The sequence below is a fragment of the Eleginops maclovinus genome, chromosome 6 (genome assembly GCF_036324505.1).
Source record: "Eleginops maclovinus isolate JMC-PN-2008 ecotype Puerto Natales chromosome 6, JC_Emac_rtc_rv5, whole genome shotgun sequence".
NCBI classification, from domain to species: Eukaryota; Metazoa; Chordata; class Actinopteri; order Perciformes; family Eleginopidae; genus Eleginops; species Eleginops maclovinus.
In genome coordinates, this window is record NC_086354.1 from 20846906 (window position 1) to 20861544 (window position 14639).

Below are 14639 nucleotides of genomic sequence, written 5' to 3' on the forward strand. Positions count from 1 at the left end.
TTTTTAGAAATGTAAACTTGGGGAGATGCTTTAGAGCAGACAAATGTGCATGAGAGAGCGCGTCGGACTAAAAGACAAAAATGGTTCTGAAGTTACACAATCTCATTTTACATGTTTTGTTAAAACATGCTCCAACTCCTCAACTAGACTACTCAAAAAGGATCAAACGCAAGCAGTTACATGTGGTGTGGCCTGGAGTCAAACAGGAAAATCAAGATGTGCAACCACACCTGACGGTTATTCTAATTGACCTAAAATGTATTTTCAGACTAAACTTGTGTTTAACAGTGCCTATAATAATGTCTAGGAAGTGCTTATAAACACAACAAAGTTTTCACACTTGTTATCACATTGTAAAACAACAAGCAGGTCTTCATATGTGTGAAGCTGTTACCAGTAAAAGTTCATTATTTTATCCATGATAGAGGCAAAGCTCCTGGGATGGTAAAGAGGATGAACCCTCCTGACTTTGGGGAATCCCATGAGGTTTGCTTTTGTGGTTCAGATTGAAATATCTCAATATTTATTAAATGGATTGCCATGTTATCTGGTACATTTATATCCTCCTGAGTAAAATTGTGTAACTACTTTGGTGATCAGCTGATTTTGCACCATCATCTGGTCAAATTGTGTCCAATAGTTTGTGAAAAAATACCTGCGTAGCTAACCCCGCTCACACCATCCTCACCTCCACTTTGCATTAAGGGGAACTTATTCAATATTAGCATGCTAACACACTAAACAAACACACTATACCTTTATACCATCTGCATGTTAGCATTGCCACTTTTAGCACATTAGCCCACCTTTTGTGAAGCACAAAAATCAGGGGACATTATGAAATCACATGTTTTGTCAGGCTAAGAAACTGAAGAGATATTAAAATCTAAAATTGCATAAAAATAGGGTAATGTTGCAAATCCTCAAACTAGTACAGCAGCTGGATATTTTGTTTTTTATTGTTATACAAATATTACACATAACATTGAATTGACTGAGAACCAGAAAAGGGACCTTATTCTATATTTAAACAGAACAACAGAGGATCCCCTCCACAGCCATGCTGCACCCTCCATTGTAAGCCAGACATGCTAATAATGAAATGGCCTTACAGACTACTAACACGATAAAGCACGCCTGACTGGACATCCCCGCACGGCAGCAAAATTAAATAAGACAAGGGCATAAACAGCGAGGCGGCTTGGACAAACTAGAAGTATGCTACTACAGTTCATTAGGTCTTCGCTGTCAGAACAAGACTCGGGTTTCCTGCTGTTGTTTTCTGTGAGGGAGCTGCAGTCACTTCCTCACACATTACGTGGAATTCCCTTAAAAGCCTTGACGTCTATCTTTGGGTTATGACATTTACTTCATTTATTGTATAACTGTTTTGATAATTATCTAATGAGTTCTTCAAGCAAAAAGACCAAATGTTTCAACTTCACAGGCGTGAGGATTTGCCATTTTTCTTTTGTTTAATGCAAGAACAAAATAACATTTCTCAGATTTTGTATTATTGGTTGGGCATTAAAGACACCACTGAAGGGGCTGAGAAATGTGGGTGCTGTTTTACACCAAAAAGGTAAATTAAGTAATCAATAATGAAAATAATTGTTAGTTTTAAAACTATTTTAGAATTTTGATCAAATGAAACAAGCATCTTGGGAAGTCCTAACGGGATTTCCCCAATACTTCAATTATTAAATAGAAACACAGAAACACATTGAGACATTATTAGTTGCAGTAATACATTTCAAACTGATGTATGCTTTACTGAATGTTATGGATTAAGAGAAAAAAACTATATTTTTAAGCTCTCTTTGAGAATGTGATAATGGTGGTAAATAGTTCTACAGGAAGACAGACCTCTGAACAAAGTTTCTCCTTCTACTGATCCAAGTGCTTCCCAGGTTTGCAGGCCCACATCCTGATAAACAGCATTTATAGATCCATACCCGGCACAGACGTGCTCCAGACGGCGTCGCCTCCGGGTGGATACAGGAAACCTCCAATGATCACTTCCCCTCTTTAAGAATGGACTGCCACAACTTTCTAAGTACATAATCGCATGACCTGACTGACACATTATTATGTAACGATTAACGCCCTGACAGGGAGTTGTCTACCCTCCTCCTGTAAGAATTTAAAGATGCAATTCCCAAGTACGGCTAAATATTTCAGAAATATACATAAAAGAAAAACCTGCCACAGGTTTGTATCCTCAAAAGATGAGTCTTCTCAATAATTTGAAACAAATATATTTGAAAAGAGAGGTTAATAATGGCAAATCTGTTTAGATCTGAAGACTGGAAAAGTGAAGAGAGTAGCTTTTCCTCCTGTTACAAAGAGCTACTCTGCTTCACAGAAAGTGTCAAAAGCTATTATCATCTTCTTTTCTCCCTTATGTTTTGATCTACATTTAACCGCCACACGACAGAAGAAACGGAAAGAGGAGACAGGCTGCTGTGCCGGGCTGCCATCAGGGAGAGACTTGTAATAGTTTCTGAAAGCGTACAGTAACCTACATCTGGGAAGTCTCTGCACACAAGAGAGCTGGTCTTTGAATGGGAAGCCTGTTGGATCAGTCTACTCAATCAACCGCCCGGGGTTTAATACTGCTTGACGATGTAGTGAGGTAAAAATCAAATGCCCTGGACAGCCACTCAGTCAAGATGGAGATAAGCCAAGAGAAAGTATGAGTGTTATGAACTCAAGCCTTTCCAGATGCTTTGATATGATCTGTTCTGGGTTTCTCTTCAGTGACAAATTCGTTTTAAATTCTTCACTAGTGATGACTATTCAAGCTGGCACTGGGATGGGCCCACTGGTTTTTTTATGAATCCCACCTCCAGATCTTAAATAAAAGGCCCTGAGACCACATGATGAGGTAAATGTAAAAGACATAGCACTAACAAACTCTCCAGGGCAACACAAATGACCATTAGCTTGGATTATGCAATCATAAAATAGCAGTGTGTGCCTGCTGCCTACAGGCCAAACACAGCCTTGGATAGTAAATATTATTCACAGGTACACTGGGTTAAGCCATGGGAAGCTTCCCTGTGTTATTAAAGGCGGTATGTAATGATAAAAACAGCTACACACACGACAAGAGAGGTGTTTCTATTGGCACCAGAACTTGGGTTAATAGTTGTATTAGCTGCTAGCTGAGTGTAATGTCCACACCTAAAAAGGCCACGAGTTAAGTTTACAAAACAGTTATAACCAAGCCGGGTATAACAATATGATGGAGCATTTAGACACAAATAACCCCACTGTACAGCAGCAGGGTGTATCCGGAGGATGAAGCGGCTAGTGTTAGCTCCAAGGGTTCAGCGTGTAGTCGTGCTCCGAGTGACGGCAGAGACGTGCTCCTCTGACGGACACTCAACCGTATGCAGCTCGGTGGGCTTGGTGGCTAACGGTTTAACGGCTATTGTGTGGCTAACGGTTTTAACGGTTATTTAAAAAAGCATTCCTCTTCAGGTTAACTCAGCCCATTCATCACAGTCATTAAAAGTATATTTCGCTTTTTGCTGCATTGCTAGTGTTTTTATTAGTGACTGTTAAGCTACAGCTCGTAAAGCAGCGTGTTGTGTAATTGAACGTAAAATAGTGCATCACCTTTCTCGGTGTCACTTACCGTTTAGCTAGCCAAACAGACCATAAAACCCCACATCCATAACGACTTCTTCGGCTTAGTTATTATAACACTTGCCGTTGCAATGGCGGGTTGTAACGTCAGAGCAACAACAGACAGTGTATGAAATGTCATGAAAACATTTACTCACCGGAGGAATCCTCATCTCTACGTACAGTCCTCCCGCGGAGCCCCTCCGTCAGTATCCGTCATACCTAATCGCCTTTGAGGGCTATTTTTGAGTCTCCTCAGGTAGACCCTCCGCTGCTACCTAACTCACACAGCGCAAGTCGCAAAGTACAGCCTGTAGTCTGCCGTAGTTGTGCGACAGCACTCAAGATCCCTCCCCCAAGGGTTAATATTGGGAAAAATAAGAAGCACCATCAAGACAGCCAGAATGGAGACCAACTACTTCCGGTTGTATATTTCAAAATAAAACCCCACCAGCTACACTGTTTCTCAGTTTTATATTATAACTTATAAGAACACCATTTGTTTAAAATATCCAACAGTTAATTACTGAATTTATCCAGCATTAAACAATGTGTCATACACAAAATACAATTCTAGAAGAAATTGTCAATGTAAATTAGATTTAAACTCAGATTGAAATTAATATCTGTAGGCAGTATTGCATGTAATAACTTTGCTATAACATATTTAACTAAACTACTCAATTATACAAGCTATTTTATAGTAAATCTGATTAAATGATGCCCTAATGTAGGTATTTCTATTCTAGGTTAACTTTTGTTATTTAATTTATAATCTCACTAAAATAACCTGTATTTTTATTTATCTTCTTAGTCCAAGTGAAATATATCTTCCCGTACGACTTGTGTCATAATCAATATAAACTTACAGTAGGGTAAGTGTTCAGACCCTATGATAAAATAAAAGTAGTATTACAACACAAAACATATGTTACGCCCCATGCTCCTTCGACAGTGCAACATACAGTAGACTAGATACTTTAAACATAATAAGAATAGACATAAATAGTTTAAGAGACACAATGGTGCAAGTAAAATGCAGGAATGAGTCAACGTAAGCTTTTAATTTTAAAGGCTACAACACAGTTTCCGGTTCTGACCAAGCTGCCACTGTGTTTCTTGACGCATCTGTAAAGCTGTTGAGCTCCATCCAGCTCCTGCTCTGAGGTCCAGCCGCAGCAGCAGGACATTTTGGCTCAACCCAGGCTGAGGGTGGAGGGGTGAGCCCAGGGGCGGGTCCGCGGGTCCGCAGCCGACTCCCCCCCCCCCAGCCTCACGGTGCAGGACACACAAGAGTCAAAATGGCCCGTTCATCCCCGGTAACCTTGTGAGGCTCTCCAGCTGGGCAGACTGACAGCAGGGCATCATTGATCCGCACGATGCAGCAAAGCAGCGTCACAGGGATCAATGGAACGGGATGCGACAGTCTCCTTATGTGCACACCCAACCACTTCCAAGTTTTAACAACAATGTACTATAGTGGGGAAAAGTGAGGCCAGTAGTTCTTCATATTTGATGCATAACTAATACACAAGTGCAAACCCCTTCACGTTACCTGAACAGACACAATAAAATAACTTCTGATCAGTAATGGTGCATTAACTTGTGCATTTTACTCATTTCGACTTGTACTACACTACATCTCTAAGGAAAATATTAGGCTTTTTACCCAGATACATTTATTTTATAGAATCAGTTTCATATTACCATATTATTCATTTAAGAAAATTAAGGAAATGGATCCTTTGTTGCAAGATTGAAGTGAGTAAAACATAATAATAATCCATAATAATAATCCAGTAATCTTAATGAGCTTTTTATTTATTTGGAAGTTGGGACACTGCTGAATGAGTTTTTAGTTTGGTACTTTGAATAGATTATGACGCTAATACTTTTAAAAAGTTGGCCTAGAAAGATTTTAAAAACAGGTGTTAACTTGTAATTGAGAATTATGCTTAAATGCATTTCACAGTCCTACTTGCAAAATTGAAGTGTAGTTTAAACAAAAAGTTCAGTTTTAAAATTGTATCTTAAGTATTTTATTTCACCATCCAGAATATTGTGTTACATAACGGCTCAGATATCTATGAATTCAAGAAAGTGTAAAGGAAGAGGCCCACTGTGGGGCTTATAATAACTGTTATTCTATTTATAAAACTAGCATCAGTTTCACTCTTAAAATAAAAGGCCTCGACTACTACTTCGAAAGTGTTAATCAAATACTGCAGTCTCGTTGTTTCCCCATGAGTTGCCATTAAAGGTAAAAAGCTTTCTTGTAACGGCCAAAACGAATCTAAGAAGTCAAGTAACCAGATGTCTCAATAGCCCAAAAATGTTTTATTAAAGTCATAATCACCGCTATAATGCAAAGTGAATGAAGAGTTCTCTTTAATTGCAATTTAATAAACAATCTCTTAAATACCAACCATGTTTAACAATGTAGAAAGTTTATTTCTAAAGAAGTTGGAGTCCTTTTGGTGCCGAGAGTCGTGCCAATCCTTGTTTCTTGCCGTGTCCACAACATCACAGCCTACTGAAATGAAAACCTACTGTATCTGCACGTTGTTGCAGTGGCAGGCTAGACCGCAGTGCTAAACGTCTCCGGAGATGCTGATGCATCGCACCTTTAACAACCGTTTCCAGCACAAGAGGAAATGCCCTTTGTGAGTCCGAACGAGGTAAAACATAAAACGGTTGACGGAGAAAAAAAAAAGGATTCTTCAGTTTGCTTCGTTCTTTGAGGCCTCGTCAAAGTTCTCCACAAGATCTGGAAGATAAGAAACAACAAAGAACATCAGGATTTTGTGACAGCCATAGAGAGTAATTCAAGCCTTATTGTCACGAGCTTGCAACTGAAGCATTGATAATAAAAAACGCAAACAAAACTATAGTTCTTATTTTCTTGGCTGATAAAAAAGGCAACAGCCCTAAAATACACACTGCACCATTTTGGAAACAACTTGTGTAAATCCACAAAGATTAAGTTAAAAAAGGAACAGTGATCTTTAACAATCTTAATGAGCATGGGGAACAGCAGGTATATCTAAGTTTATACCTGGTACATCGTCATCCTCTTCTTCTGCGATCTCCTCCTTAACTGCTTTTATGTCCATTGCTGCCAAATACATGAGAGAAAACCAACAGTTAATCCAAAGTGGAGCTCCATGCTGAGGTGGTGCTTAACGTGGATGGAAATACTTGGTAAGATAAAATGACAACATCTACAATTCCATGACAACTGGAGAAAACACATCACATAATGAGTTGTGTTGCCATGTGGAAAAGCCACTCCTGTATCCGTTTGCGTCACTGGATTTAGTTTCAATTACATGCAAAGGCTTGAAACTGAATCCCCTACACGCAAACACATATTCTCAGGTGATGGTTATGTTGTCTTTCATCAAACATCACCGTCTAAATGCTCTTACTTTTTAGTATATTGCACTTTCAATTGTTGTTGTACTCGTGTGTGCGTGTGTGTGTGTGTGTGTGTGTGTGTGTGTGTGCACTCACATTGCCGTGGGAACTGCTCGGCCAGTTTGCGCAGGCTGCTAAGGCTGTCGGCGCCCAGCTGGCTCAGGATGCCCGGCAGCATCTCCGTCAGCTGCTTGGTCTCGGCGTGGCCCGTGATGGCGAAGGTGTTGGCGGACAGAGACGCCTGCACTTTGGGGTTGTTGAAGTGGATCACCGTCCCATCGTCTTTAATCATATTCACCTGGGGAAACAAACGCCACAGAGTCAGATTTAGAGCCAATAGGACCTTACAACAGATTCTGCAGCATGAAGATAAGCAGTACTTTATGTAGATTTTCAGGTTGAGCCGTAGACCGTTTCCTGAACAAAAAATGAACCTTTAACTGGTTTAATAATTCACAGTCATATATAAAAAAGGCAAACTGAGCCACAAGATAAATGAAGGAGACAAAAAAATAAATAAACAAGATGACGTGATCGGAGAGAGCTTTCCAGTGCTTTTATCTTTCCTTATCGGGACGCTCAGGAAAGTTAAAAAACAACAATTGTGAGTAAGTTTCCTTTGATGGCTCACCTCTTCTATCCCAGCAATGTTGTTCACTGCCAGTTTCTTCAGGGATCCCTGGAGTTTTTTGTCATCAGCTGTTGCCGTCTTGTGAACAACCTTTTTCTTCCTGCGGGCGGTTCCCTGAGCACAGAACAGGTGAGGAATCCAAAGAAACGATTAGACAGCTGCGTCTACAAATATCTCAAATACAGTTTAAACCATCAGGTCACACACAGACCTTTTTGGTGTTTGTTTTCATTTCATCTTAAACACACAAATTAATCATTTCTAGATAATATCTGTGGTAAAGGGGTTTCAAATACAAGACTAAAATGACTAGATTTAAGGAGCCAGTCTAGGCTGTTGAGGCATTTTTTAAGTGTGTTTTAATTGTAATAGGCAGTCGCGCTGCTAATGTGATTGAATTCTTTACAACAAAAATAAAAGCTTTCTATTCTGTTGGCTTTTTGAAAGTGCCAATGTGGTGCAATTTGGAAATGGGCTCAAGGCCTGCCACACCTAAAATAACAAATAACGCCACCTAGTGTGTGGCTGAAGACCTCACAATGCATGGTAACAAAGCCACAGGGGCCACAGATGAAGGGGCAAATGCTCTCTCCATAAAGGGACTGCTGAGGTCAGGAGGAAAGACCTGGCAGGTGCTGAATGCCACAACACTCCTTAAAAATCAGGGACAACTGACTGAGGTTTCAATACTGGGCGTTTTTTTCACCATGAAAAGAGAATTACATATTTAGATGTCCAGACTGTACCTTTCCACCTATCCGGACTTGTGCCTGGAGTTTGGCGAGCTTTTCTTGATTCATAGTGTTCTGTTTGAGAATGAAAAAGCAAAAACTTTAATTATTTATTCCCATGCATTTTACATAGAAGCAAAAACAGTTGATCATGAAGAGAAGAAGAAGCCTTTTACTGTGCCACACATTTACTCAAGTAGCCTACACCAAACAAAGATATTTGTATTTTTCATTTTATGCTCAAACTAAAACATCTACAGCAGTTTTGCATTTACAAATGATCGCAGCATCAATATTATTCTAAAAAAAAAACCCTATAATAGAAAAGCACTGAAAACACTGAACACTTTACTGCAAATGAGTACCATTACTTTTGATTGATTGTCAATTCTGTATTATTCCATCTGTATTATTTCCACTATGTGATCATTGTGCCAGCAGTCATATTAATCCAAGAAATATCACATAATTGAAAAGCATTGAAAACGCTTCACTGCAAAATTTGCAAAATTACTTTTTTTGGTTATGAATTTATGACTTGTACTTCACGATATTTGTACTAACTGAAATAAAAATGTCCGAATACCTATTGCAAAACTACAGAAGCACGTGTGATTACATGTTGTAGCCTACAGCATGAGTTGGGCAATTAAAGCTACAATAATCCTCATTTCCACACGTTAGCACGGAGCTAACAGAGTGCTAACGGATCTGCTGACAGACATACCGCTTGTTGGGATCATTTACATTTATTAACCACGACATAATATAAATTGAACAGGAAAAAGAAAAGGATCTGAGGCTTATTTTCGAAATGACATTTGAGTCTAACCTAGCTGCTAGTCATGCTGCTAACTAGCAAGACGGCTAATTTAGCTAATATTAGCTGAACAAGATAAACCAACCGTCTTTTTGTTCCTGACATGGGAAAGTGCAAACATCAGCTTCAAAATCAAACGATAAAACAAACCGACTAAGAAGTTTACCACAGAATAATAGATTGTATTACCTTTTAAAAGGAATTAGCTGACAGTCCGTTGAACTGTTCACGCTACTAATGAAGCTGAAGGGTCAAGACAGCAGTAATATAAAACACTTCCCTATACGATTTTCAGAGTAAAATGACCGTGAACGCAACACCAGCTCATTGGTTGATTTGTATAAGGAACATATTAATATTAAAGTGAAACTATACACGTTTTGATATAATCCAAAGGGATTTGACATACAGAAGGCCTAGAAATATGAAATTATTAATTATGTAGCGGCTTTTAAACTTTTGTTTTGGTACTAACTTCCGGTTCTTTCTAATAATTCGCTGTCTAACTTCACCAGTTCAAAATGCTGCCAGGAGCACGCGGTTTTGTGGATGTGACGTCGTTTGAACGTCACTGCTGAGGAGGGGTCAATCACGCCTCAAATATTTTATTTTGAAATAAACATATTTAAGAAACTAATTATTCTATCTGCAAGCAACATAAATGAACTTTTCATGCCTGACATGGAGAAGGAAGTAGCAACATGCTTCCATTGATAATCAGGGCTGTGAAATAACCTGAGATAAATTAATTAATCAAATCTAAAAGCATTTCGTTTTTTGCAAAGATAATGGTTTTTTTTGTTTTTAATTAAGGCAGCGGAACTAAAACCAAAGAACTTTGTTTTATGCAAACATCTATTATTTTATCATAATTTTCCTCTATTAACAGAAAAATAAATAACAAATGAAACACTTTTTAATCGGATAGACTTTTATTGTGTAATCCTGGAGTTGAACATCCGGGTCACTGGTTCACTACAGTCAGTGCCATTAGCTTATGAGTTAGCTGCAGTTGTGAGGGGGAAAAGGCCAGTCAAAATGCAAACGTCTCTAGTGAAAATCGCTTTAGTTTCATCTCTGCAGGTTTTGTTTTCTTTGACGTGCTTTCAAGATGTTGTGCAAGCAGCCAGCGGTAAAGGTGAGTTTGTGTTTTTGGAGTTAACACACAAAGTGAGCGAGTGTGAGCAGATTCCTGGTCATTGATAGAGTTACCAGGGCTGGATGTCTTTGTATGAACATCCTGGATCACAAACTCTGCGTCCTCGACAGGTGCTTTAGTAAAGGTGCGCTTTGTCAGCCACAAATTAACCCTAAATTTCCTTTTTTTTTCTCCAGATAAACAGAAATGTTTTCACTGCAAAATCACTGTATAGATAAAGTGTTCCCTTTTTAATGCAAACAGTGATTTCATTAAGATGAAAACAACTGTATTTGTCCCGCAGGAAACTTAATACAATAAATATATGCATAATGTAATACCAGATATTTGCAAACACAGAACAATATCACCAGTTTGTTATGACTTTCTATTTTAATTTAATTTTAGTATTGCAGAACAAGTGTACAAATAGATGAATGAAGATAATCATATATCCTGTTATTTTTTCCCCCAAAACCTCTTTTGATATTGTAGGTTTGACAGGTGCTTTTCCTAATATTTACACCATAATATTTACACCGTGATATTCCACAGTAATGTAGATATAATGACTAAGCGGATAAAGGAAAATAGTATAACTGCTCAAACAGGTTTGTACTGTATATTCAGAAAATGGCATCACCAAACCACAGATACTGTATTAAAATATCCCAAATATAACACCATAAATAGTCTCCTATTTTGACCGCACTTTCAAAAGTCTTAACTGTAAACAGTTCACACTATGACAGAAATCATATGTTTCTCACGTATATATGTGTCATTTTATACAGTAATACTACATTCACATTCACATACTATAAAATGTACAGCAGTTGTACCAGGATATGTAACTAAATGCAACAGCCAAAGCCTTGCAGGTGCATGCAGATGAGGAGGAATCTTAATTTAGTATATTGCATAATTTGCCCCATAATTACCTTAATAAACCTGTGAGCTTAGTGAGTGAACATAGTGTATTCCATTGCCTCCATTCACTTGCTTCCCGGCACCTCTTTTTGTTGATATTGTATTTAGGGCAGACCCGCCCTGCTGTAGAAATATAATGTTCCAGTTACACAATGGATGTGTGCTCATTAATCCACTCCCCCCCCCCCGGCAGGGTTTGGAGATAACATCCACTGGAGGACGCTGGATGATGGAAAGAGAGAAGCTGAGGCCAGGTGAGTTCACACTGAGAGGGGAAATATTACACACACTTCCTGAAACCTGCTGAACCACCTCTGTACAACCATTAGCCCTGAGGCTTGAAACGACTTTTAAAGAAATCCCAACGTCTACATTTCCACTAATTACTGGAGCAGATGTTCAGGATTTTTTTACTCTTCAATGTTTTATTCAAAGACTTTAAACAGTATGTACATATCATTATTTATTGCAGTTGCAGGCTAAAACTGAAGTCAGTTAGCAGCATGTTAACAAGGCATTGCACACAAGTTAAAAATATAATAAACAGTAAATGTATAGATAACTGTGAAAAGATATATATCCGTAGAGTCTCTATAGAATACACAATATCAAATATACAGATGTAGTTAGAACACACTATAATAGACCAACCTGCTAGTAAAATAACGTATAAACAATATAGCGTATGCATTATACAATCGTAGAAAGTATTTGACGTTTTTTATTTAAAATGTAAATGCAATGAGGTAAAGAATTAACACATTTCTTCATGTGTTTGAATCGACAGCGGACTGCCAATCATGCTCATCATCCACAAGACCTGGTGTGGAGCCTGCAAAGGTAAAATACTCTAATTATATGTTACTCACTTTAATTAATAAAAAAAGCTCAGGCTTAGGTACATCAGGAAATAGGGGAAAAGCGTAGGCAACAATTCAAATGTTGTGTGATGTGAGACATTTATTCATTTAGACAGAAAGCAAACGGTATCACACTGCATGCAGATGGTTAAACATTAGTAATCCTGTCCCGTCAGCGCAGGCTAATCATCATCTGTTATGTGGGCAAACAATTAAAACTGAAAATTATTATCAAAACTGGCTTTTGTTTGTGGCAATACAAGATCATGATTATCACTTTGTTCCTTTTACATCAGCACTGAAGCCCAAATTTGCAGAGTCTAAGGAAATCTCTGAGCTTGCACACAACTTTGTTATGATCAACGTGGAGGTACGTAAATATACGCAGTTTATTTGAATTATCCAGGTTTGAATTCACTCATGTGTATTATAATTTGCTACTAGCCAACACTTACACATTGAACATTATCTGTTTTGGAGCAGGTTTGTAAGTGATCAGTTATCTCGTGTTTACAGGATGAGGAGGAGCCGAAGGATGAAACCTACAGCCCTGATGGAGGATACATTCCTCGGATTCTTTTCCTCGGTACGGAGGGGGTTGAGTCAAAAAGCGTTGATTAGAGAGACGGATAGTTTAGTCTATAGTAACACGCGAGTGTCTGATAACGTTTCAGTAGCCTGTTCTTATCGTAGTGTGTAGAGAAGCAAGCTTCTGATCAAGGATTTGTAAATGAGCTGCAATGCATTCTGGACAACACAGAGGAATAATGTGACGCAGCAACGTCTCAAATAGTTGAAGGTGTTTGATTGGATGTAGGAAGAGCCAAATGGTTTAATATATCCCCTTTATTAACAGGAAAAAGTTTAACGATTATCAGAATACCTTTATCTTTCCCACAGAGGGGAAGTTTACCTTTGTTACAGCAAGTAAAGAGCCAAAGATACCTAATATCACTCAAGAAGCAGGCATACAAATATTAAAGGTCAGGCTCAAATTGTATATTGTTTTTGAAGCTGAAACGATAAGTCAATTATTCAAATTGCAAATGATCATAGTAGTAATGTATCCAAAATGTAGTGTTTTCAGATTCTCAAACATTTATATTTGCTGGTCTTGTACATTCAGATTATTTAACTACCTTCCTTATTTAATTGCCGTTTGGGAAAAACAAGCATTTTGTAGAAATTAATTTGTATTTGAAGAGTTGTTAGGAAAGCTTTTTCACAATTATCTGACATTTTATTGAGCAAATAATAAAGAAAATAACCATCAGATTAGTTGAGGAAAAGAATGGGTTGGTGGCAGCTTTATATTGTTTGGATTTTAACCTTATGTTCTCTTTCCTCACAGATCCCAGCGGTAAAGTCCATCCTGAAATCACCAACAAGAACGGAAACCCAAACTACAAGTACTTCTACAGCAACGCCGAACATGGTAAAACATCCAGACTATAAAGTTGAACTTTAAAGCGACCAAAACCGTCTTCAAATTCCTATAATATATCGCTAAAATAGAATCAAACCTAGTTATTTTTTCGGAATCATTCAGCCCTAACGGTGTGTTTCCCCGCTCAGTGGTGTCCGGCATGAAGGAGGCGCAGGAGGCGCTGACGGGCGACGCCTTCAAGCAGGGTCACACCGGAGACGAGCTGTGAGGAGGCGCAGAGGAGCGTCGGGCTGAAAGGGCTACACCTCCCCCACCCGAGCCTCAGCGACACTCCCACACGAAACTAACCCAAGACGACCATTAAAATCGGTGCTTGAGTATTTCCTTCTGTCCTCTACGGTTTTTCCAACACTTCCTGTCGTCGTCTACTGTTAATGCCATGTACTGTATCTGTAGAGGATAACACCAACACACGCTAGCCATGTTAGCTACCATTAACTCTTACACTGTTTCCTGAATGGAATCTTCAGGAAAATGCCAAGTTTTTAGCACATGTTCATGTTTGTCATGAGACGACTATGACATTTGAGTCTTATTAGTGTATAAAAGTTTCCGTAACACCTTGTATTACAACTTCGTAATTTATTTTCCAAGTAGAGTTATGTTTTAGCCAACGGAAATGATACAGTATTTCTTTTGACATATTAACATCTAGAGTAACGTGCTTCCAAATATCCTCTACAGTACGTTTGTTATAATGTGATATTTTCACCATGCACTTCAACGTAGGCTCTGTACTTCTGATTTATATTATCCACAGTCTTTAAACAATATTACCTATTCATTTAAACCTGCCATTTAATGTATACTTTTAGCTATAGCTATATACTTGTTGTTTTCCTGTTCGGGTTTGTTTTGCTGCTCGTGACGTGGCACCACTCGGTACCTTTTTAGTTTTGTTGGTTAAACCCTATGAACGAGGGATGAAAACATTGGTAATGTGTCTTGATGTATTTTATACATGTACACAGCCAGGTGTGCAAATAAAGTTTGTTGTACGGAGTCGTGCGTGAGCGTGATGCATTCAGGACA

General features: G+C 38.5%; 3 protein-coding genes across 7 annotated transcripts in view; 1 reads left to right on the forward strand and 2 right to left on the reverse strand.

Annotated features, from left to right (window-relative positions):
* The window catches only part of zfyve9a (zinc finger, FYVE domain containing 9a), a 30199-nt gene extending 26211 nt beyond the window's left edge, over positions 1 to 3988 (reverse strand). For all 5 annotated transcript variants that reach the window (XM_063884986.1, XM_063884983.1, XM_063884985.1 and 2 more), the window contains exon 1: positions 3792 to 3988. The gene's annotated coding sequence lies outside the window, so the exon portion shown is untranslated. The remainder of the gene's footprint in view (positions 1 to 3791) is intronic.
* Positions 3989 to 5951: 1963 nt separating this feature from the next.
* Positions 5952 to 9563, reverse strand: LOC134866464 (transcription factor BTF3 homolog 4-like). The gene is made up of 6 exons (XM_063886668.1): positions 9422 to 9563; positions 8428 to 8487; positions 7682 to 7795; positions 7147 to 7348; positions 6689 to 6748; positions 5952 to 6400 (listed from the first exon to the last, which is right to left on the reverse strand). The coding sequence occupies exons 2-6, from the start codon at positions 8479 to 8481 to the stop codon at positions 6354 to 6356; spliced, it is 477 nt and encodes a 158-aa protein (XP_063742738.1). The 5' UTR covers positions 8482 to 8487; positions 9422 to 9563; the 3' UTR covers positions 5952 to 6353.
* Positions 9564 to 10182: 619 nt separating this feature from the next.
* On the forward strand, positions 10183 to 14609 carry txndc12 (thioredoxin domain containing 12 (endoplasmic reticulum)). Its single transcript, XM_063885253.1, has 7 exons — positions 10183 to 10370; positions 11494 to 11554; positions 12088 to 12140; positions 12457 to 12530; positions 12677 to 12746; positions 13512 to 13595; positions 13736 to 14609. Exons 1-7 carry the CDS (start codon positions 10271 to 10273, stop codon positions 13813 to 13815), a joined length of 522 nt encoding a protein of 173 aa, XP_063741323.1. The 5' UTR covers positions 10183 to 10270; the 3' UTR covers positions 13816 to 14609.
* The last annotated feature ends 30 nt before the right edge of the window (positions 14610 to 14639 follow it).

Excerpts from the sequence above, each read along its gene's own strand:
- txndc12 (XM_063885253.1), top strand. The coding sequence starts at position 10,271 with ATGCAAACGTCTCTAGTGAAAATCGCTTTAGTTTCATCTCTGCAGGTT. Across the intron at positions 10,371-11,493 it reads GCAAGCAGCCAGCGGTAAAG|GGTTTGGAGATAACATCCAC; the intron begins GTGAGTTTGTGT and ends CCCCCCCGGCAG. Across the intron at positions 11,555-12,087 it reads AAGAGAGAAGCTGAGGCCAG|CGGACTGCCAATCATGCTCA; the intron begins GTGAGTTCACAC and ends TTGAATCGACAG.
- LOC134866464 (XM_063886668.1), bottom strand. The coding sequence starts at position 8,481 with ATGAATCAAGAAAAGCTCGCCAAACTCCAGGCACAAGTCCGGATAGGT. Across the intron at positions 7,349-7,681 it reads ACATTGCTGGGATAGAAGAG|GTGAATATGATTAAAGACGA; the intron begins GTGAGCCATCAA and ends TTGTTTCCCCAG. Across the intron at positions 6,749-7,146 it reads CGAGCAGTTCCCACGGCAAT|CAATGGACATAAAAGCAGTT; the intron begins GTGAGTGCACAC and ends TGTATTTGGCAG.